We start from the raw sequence: 6,888 nt of genomic DNA on the forward strand, positions 1-6,888 counted from the left end.
GATAGATAGATAGATAGATAGATAGATAGATAGATAGATAGATAGATAGATAGATAGATAGATATTGTCTTGTGACATCCATTTTGACTGCTTGACTTTTACTTTATTTTTCCCAATAAAAAAAGGGCAATATATTTACCATTCACTTTCAAAATGTTATTTACCATTATATTTCTACAAAATTGCCTATATCTGTATCTTGAAACATTCAACTTAAAGAAAAACACAAACCTTCAACAAAAAGTACTGAGATACCTTGTAGTTTTTTTTATCTCCACAAATTTCAATAAAAAAAAACTTTTTTTTTAATTTAAACAAAGTGATTGGTAACATTGAACCTTTCTTTTTTTTTATTTCTTTTTTTATAGTAAGTAGTCAAATTTAAAAAATGCTTTTTTGTTAAAGTAATGTGATATTCTGTAAATAAATAAATGATACTTTTATAAAAGAAAAAGAAAAGACAAATGTTAAATAACTAAAAATAAACATGAACAATTTTAGTTTTAGTTTTAAATAGAACTGTAACCTTCTGATTTTTTATTAGAATACTCGTGCTGAATTTAAGACACCACCAATAGTTTAACACAGGTGTACTGCATTCAATGTGTCCAAACATCTCAAGATGAATATAATGTGTCACAGCAAATTGTGTACTTTTTAAATTTCTTTTTATTAATACATTTGCACCAAAAAGTTTCTCATGTACAAAGAGCAAGATCTGGGGTAATAAGTGTGGTGGAGTAATCCGCATTGGGTTCAAACACTAAAAATGAAAAGATTTAAGGAGCTGTGCACTGTTAGCCTGAAATGATTTATTTCAGGTCACATATTGCCACAGGTTGTGAAGAAGAAAACAATAATAGTGAACCACTTGCTTTGGAGTTTTTACATTTTCTTCAACTGTACATAAACTCAACAAAAGTGTTTTCAAGCATCAGGTGTGAAATGAGGTGGAGATATTTGAATCTCATGCATTCAGAAATTGTAACTCGCCTGAAAGGTTTGAGGTTAATGCGTTTCATCCGCGAGATGAACAAACATTATGCATGATATATTACCAGCAATTAAATTCACATTTTTCTTTGCTCGTACTCAAAAAAGACTTTCTTATAAACCTTCACCCCACATCACCGTAAGGTTCTCTCTTAATGTAATACATCAATTCCACTAAGAGTCCCTGTGTTGTATAGTATATATTTTATAGATGTATAAAACAAAACACAAATAGCGCTCAACATCGACAACAAGCCAATCCGTTTTCTGTTGTTGTCCTGTGCGTCCGTCCATCTCTTGTTTCCCTGGAAGCAGGCTGCTGCTCTTCAGCCTCATCCATCGTTTCCCAGAAAACAAAGCAAAGGTCAACGACTCCTCCCCGTCTTCTTCTGCCTCTCGGCTCAGTCTTGCCAAACGCTGCGAGGTGAAGAAGCCACGTCAAGCCAGGAAAACATGCTCAGTAACGCCCCCTCTGGTGGTTCCTGGACATTGTGAGCGGTAGCGAGACGGAGGAGAGCGAGGACACTTCCCAGTAGAGGGAACGGGACAGAAAAAGCTGGTAGAGGATCACCATGGAGATGGACTGACACAGAATCACACCAATGGTGACCACCTGCAGGAAATACAAAGCAAAAGGGTGGAGGACAAGATGTTTTTTTGTTTTTGTTTTTGCTAATAAATGATCAGTGATAAGGAGTAAAGAAGTACAAACACTTTGTTGATGTAATCCCTAGCAAGTCGATTTTACTTGAGTAGTGATTTTTCTGGCATTTGACTTTTAACAGATATCTGTACTTTCTACTCTTGTTGTCCCAAAATACAAATATTCCCCCATTCACGGCAATATTTAAAAGAACAGTTTGATTTTGGCAACTGAAAGAGCCTGAATAATACCAGCGTCTGGGGTTCAAAAATATTGTTTAAAAATGTTTTCAAAATCCCCTTAAAAAAATTACAAAATGTATATTTTTTTGGTTACCCAAAGAAATTTTACTTTTTTTTCCCTCCGTTTGAGCCAAAAATCACTACAGTGCATTTAAAAAGTCCACTCACCCAGATTCAAATGTCCCTTTTTGCAACATAAAAAATGAGCCCAAGATGAATCATTGCAAAATTTTAAATAATGTGTTTTCTTGAGTGTGCACTCTCTCTTCTAACTGGCAGTTGTCTTTCAAATTAACCAATCGCATTCAAGCTCCAGGGAATCATCACACAACTGTCGCCATTTCAAGCGGCTACAATTAACCCCAAATGAAAATTCAGAGCCAAGTTTGAAACTACTTCATTAAAACACTATTTTTAAAACCCAAACATTATCTAAAACCCTACTCTGAAACCCTAACCTTAGTTTAAAACCAAACTTTGAAGCTCCAACCCTAGTTTAAAACCCTACTTTGAAACCCCTAAAAACAGTTTGAAACCATATTTTGAAACCCTAATCTTAGTTTTAAATCCTACTTTGAAACCCTAAAATCAGTTTAAAAGCCCAATTTGAAATCCTACTTTGAAAAATCCTAACTCTAGTTTGAAACCCCAACTCTGTTTAAAACCCCAACCCTGGTTAAACTATTTAACTGCCAGAGTTTTTCCAGTAAAATATTCCGTTTTGATATTTCTCAAGGTTGTAGCTTGAAAAATTTGAGATAAATGCATACTGTAAATGTTGCAATTTTTTTGGCGCTTAACAGATTAAAGTCCTAAATTCAAACCCAACCCTGGTTTAAAATCCTACTTTGAAACCTAGTTCAAAACTCTTCTCAGAAACGCTAACGCTCGTTCAAAACCCTACTCTGAAACCACAATTTGAGCCGGATGCCTCTTCCACGTGCCGTAAAACATACTGGTCGGGTCTCATTGGTCCCACCCTCTGCACATACTTTAGCCACATCTGCTAACGATGCTAAAAGGCTGGCAAACCTTCTCCCTCTGGTGCTCATTGAAGATGACAGACATGAGGACGAGAACAGGATGGCAGAGGAACCACAGGAAGCATCCCTGCGGAGAAAAAGGCAAACGTGAGGACCAGCGACAGCGGCGAGTCGCACGCCGGCGTGGGCAACCTTGGCAAAGCAGAGGTAGAAGTCTCTTTTCAGGGTGCTCCTCTCGGTGGAGGTGATCTGGTAGAGAACGGAGGCCAGCAGGAGAGCCAGCGTCACCCTCAGGGCGATGTGGAGAATGCCCGGCAGGCTCTGATGGCTGCGATGCCGGCGCTCGGACGCAGAGACTTGCTCCCACAGCAGAAGCGCACCCTGGAAGTGTGGCGCCGTGAGCATCTGCGTATACGGCGCGCAAAGGCGAGCCTGTCAAAAGCGCACGCACCTGCAGGACGACGCCGCAGACGGCGACGGCCGTGGACGCCGGCGACTGTTCCCACTGCAGGGGTCGCGACTGAGGTTTGCGGCCTCGACTCAGGGACCAGCTCGCGCACAGGCTCAGTAACGTGTACAGCATTGACACTTGAGCGGTCATAGCCCAGACTGCACGGGAACAACAAGCCAAACGTCATTTGCTGTGCGGGCTTACAAATGGATGCCAGATTTGTATTAAAAGGGGTGATGACGTACATTCTGCCAGGCCGCTCATCAGTGGAATACCGATGCCGTCTCTGGAGTACCTGCCAGATGCAAGAGTGGATTTTTATGTCAACAATGTTTCATGCCAACTCCACCAACAGCACATTCTGATAGCACTGAGTAGCTCCTTTAAACAAAAAAAAACAAAAACAATTAGCCACTACTCGCCCCCATATATAGAGCAATTTAATCTATGGACGCCCTGTGATTTTTAACGGCAAACCTTTATAAGCTTTTTTTATGAAGCCATAATTTTTTTTTAGTAAAAGTCAAGAAATAAGGATTTTCAGTTTCATCCCAAGGTAATATGAAATAAAAAAAAATGCTAAGAATTGTTACACAATATATGATGATGTATGTATATAAACTGTATTTGTACGTCTGGATCTTGCTATTTTAAATTGGCTGTAATCTGCAACCAGCGGTGGAATAATCGGCCACTCCTAAAACGAGTTGCCGAACCTCGCAAAAGTTCAGTTCGGCTGGGCCAAATTACTTGGTCTGCGGACGGCCTTATAGCTATCGTGACTGATGCTCTCCTAGCAGATCACCAGAACACACGGTCCTTTTTCTACCCATAGACCAGACTAACTCATTCGCTGCCATAGACGGCTATAGACGTCAAAAATTCATTTGAACTATTTCAATTGAACATTTTTTTTCTACTTTTGTTAACAATAGTATGAAAACCTAGAAAAAATGTGTACATTTAAAACAGATATAAAATTTGCGATTAATCGCGAGTTAACTATTGAAGTCATGCGATTAATTAAAATTTAAAAAAAATTATCGCCTGAAAATTAAGTTTGTTTTTAAAATTAAAATTAGGGGCGTCAGGCGATTACATTTTTTTTGCGTAATTTATCGCATGACTTCACTAGTTAACTCACCATTAATCATACATTTTATATCTGTTCTAAATGTACAATACAAAAAAAATCTAGGTTTTCACACTCTTGTTAACAAAAGTGGGGGAAAAAAGTTTAACTAATGGAAATTGTTCAAATGAATTGTTGACATCTATCGCCATCAATGGCAGCGAATGAGTTAATATAGTTCATTGTTTGATGTCATCTCTTACCTGGCCATGTGAATGTAGTTGCAAAGGGCGGAGCACCCCTGCAAGGCCAGACTTGCGGTCAACACCTTCAGGACCGTGTGCATGGGACCACCTTTCCTCAGCGCCTGGTACAGTGGTTTAATGTAAATACATGAAGCGACAAAGTACGCCAGGAGCAGCAGGAAGTAAAACGTTTGGAGACCTTGAGGAGAGGAAAATAAAGAAATAAGCGGAAGCGCATTTAGCCTTCAACTCGTCAGTCATGGTTGACCGAGCAACGGGACCTCTCACCTGCTTCCTCGGCACTAAAGTGCTCCAGGGGGTTTCCTTCGGAATCAGCATTAAGCAGCAGGACAGTAAACCCGAGGTCATCGTGAGAGGGAATCACTGCATCCTAGTGGAGATAGAGATCATAAACAGACTCAAACGTTCACACTGTACACATTTTAGTGTGCCGTGAGAGATCATCGCTGGCCGAGGGAAATTATTATTTACAGCGATACCTTGACTTACGAGTATAATTTGTTCCATGTCCAAATATTTGTAGAGCAAATCAATTGTCCCTATTGAAATAAATGTTGCCATTAAAAAAAGAATGTACAGAATGTACCTGGTTTTCTAAATGATCTATGCCATAATGACAGACAAAAACAAAACGCTTAGCCACGAGATGGCAACTTGCAAGATCCTTATTTCAGTATACTTTTGTGACATTTTTGCTTTGTGGTGTGCCATGAGATTTGACTCTTGAAATATATATATATACGTGCACAATAAAGGTTGGTAAAACACTGGTCAGCCTTTTCAAGTTACCTGGCATGTGTATCGGTCTACATAGAGAGCGCTCCACACTGTTGGGGACGAGTGCTGAGGAATCGTCCGGTTGTGTTCTTCTCGACTGAGAGAAACTGAGGAGGAAAAATACACCCAATGTGAATGCTCAAGTGCACTACTGTCTGAGTAAACCGTTGTGCTTATAAGTTAACGTACTCTTGGGGTATGTACATTTAGGAGAACAGATGTGTGGTGAGAAAAGTTGAAATGCCCATAAAATCCAAAACACTGACCAATTGTTTTGATATTCTCACACGTTGAAGTCGACAGATGTCCATGTGAATTTTGGTGATGATTCATAGCATTTTTGTGTCATTAAGTGATGCTTAGCTTTTGTATATGTACAGTTGTGCTCATAAGCTAAACTAACAAGCACAAGTGCATATCTGGTGTGATTAAATGTGTCCTGTTGCAAACTTCTTACTGATAAACTGGGCACTGCTAAGCCTTTCAGAGCAGCTAAGGTTGTCCCAATCTTCCTCCACATTTGGATACAGGAGCAGTCGAGATTCCTTCTCTGCAGCTAGTGAAGGGTTGTCCAGTTGACAGACCAACAAACCATCAGCACCTTGAGACAAGATACAGATAGTAAAACAGTGAAACGTTTAAATGTGTCCAAAATCTTAACACTGGTTTTGAAAAACTGCCATTGTTTATTAAAAAAAATAAAGACACCGAGAGAAGATAACAGTAGAAATGACAAAAACGGTCTTACCTTGATACATGAATTTAGTGATGAATTGGCCTTTATGCTGTCTCGCTACTTCGGTCTTAAAAAGTCCTGTTACAGTTTTTCCGAAAGCCTGCGTAGATAAGAGTACCGAAGCTGTAAATGCAGTTAATAAACACGACATTTTACAAGCAATAATCTTTGCGTTTTAGCCAATAAATGTTAGCTCATCACTTCATTGAGCCACGAAACCAGGAGATATCCCTCCCGCATCAAGTTACACGTATGGCCACAAAAAAAGCGGAAGTCAAACGTTGATGCCTGTAATGCCGAGACATTTTATTTCTCCATCAATGATTTTCGTGAAGATATCACAGTGATAAAATAATAAGAGACATGACATTTCATCAAAATATGTACATTTGATTTCTCGTTGATGATATATCATACTTACTTCACCAGTTGTTATTACGTTAACGTTTATTTTGACATTCAATTGCGGAAGTCGCGATTTGTTTCCGGCTTTGTTAGTTAGCTTTGTGCCCATACTTTGTCCAACCGGTACTGTTGATAAACTGACGGATTAAGAATCTAACCAATCACAAAAACAACTTTCACTCATCATGCATTTTCAACCAATCACCGATCGGAGTGTGGCCGAATTAGGCCACATATGCTCCACCCATTTTCAACGTGTCAACACTACCGTAAACGAGCGTCTACTGTCGCGCTGAGCAGTATAAAGGAAAAAAATAGAC

General features: G+C 39.3%; 1 protein-coding gene across 2 annotated transcripts; it reads right to left on the reverse strand.

The window, feature by feature from the left end:
- Positions 1-664: 664 nt before the first annotated feature.
- gpr180 (G protein-coupled receptor 180) lies at positions 665-6,401 on the reverse strand. 2 transcript variants are annotated; one of them, XM_086068811.1, is made up of 10 exons: positions 6,176-6,327; positions 5,885-6,028; positions 5,440-5,534; positions 4,918-5,020; positions 4,648-4,828; positions 3,558-3,607; positions 3,313-3,470; positions 3,054-3,242; positions 2,911-2,988; positions 665-1,606 (listed from the first exon to the last, which is right to left on the reverse strand). In XM_086068811.1, exons 1-10 carry the CDS (start codon positions 6,312-6,314, stop codon positions 1,451-1,453), a joined length of 1,293 nt encoding a protein of 430 aa, XP_085924937.1. In that variant the 5' UTR covers positions 6,315-6,327; the 3' UTR covers positions 665-1,450. The 2 variants fall into 2 exon arrangements, with proteins under 2 accessions (XP_085924937.1, XP_085924935.1); XM_086068809.1 differs by having other exon boundaries at positions 1,460-1,606; positions 4,648-4,751; positions 6,176-6,401.
- Between the last annotated feature and the right edge of the window lie 487 nt (positions 6,402-6,888).

The sequence above is a fragment of the Leptonotus elevatus genome, chromosome 2 (assembly GCF_054856555.1).
Source record: "Leptonotus elevatus isolate MCC_2025b chromosome 2, RoL_Lele_1.0, whole genome shotgun sequence".
NCBI lineage: Eukaryota > Metazoa > Chordata > Actinopteri > Syngnathiformes > Syngnathidae > Leptonotus > Leptonotus elevatus.

Coding starts and splice junctions, on each gene's coding strand:
- gpr180 (XM_086068811.1), bottom strand. CDS start 6,314: ATGTCGTGTTTATTAACTGCATTTACAGCTTCGGTACTCTTATCTACG. Junction 6,029..6,175: donor CACTAAATTCATGTATCAAG/GTAAGACCGTTT, acceptor TCTTGTCTCAAG/GTGCTGATGGTTTGTTGGTC. Junction 2,989..3,053: donor TCTACCTCTGCTTTGCCAAG/GTTGCCCACGCC, acceptor TTTTCTCCGCAG/GGATGCTTCCTGTGGTTCCT.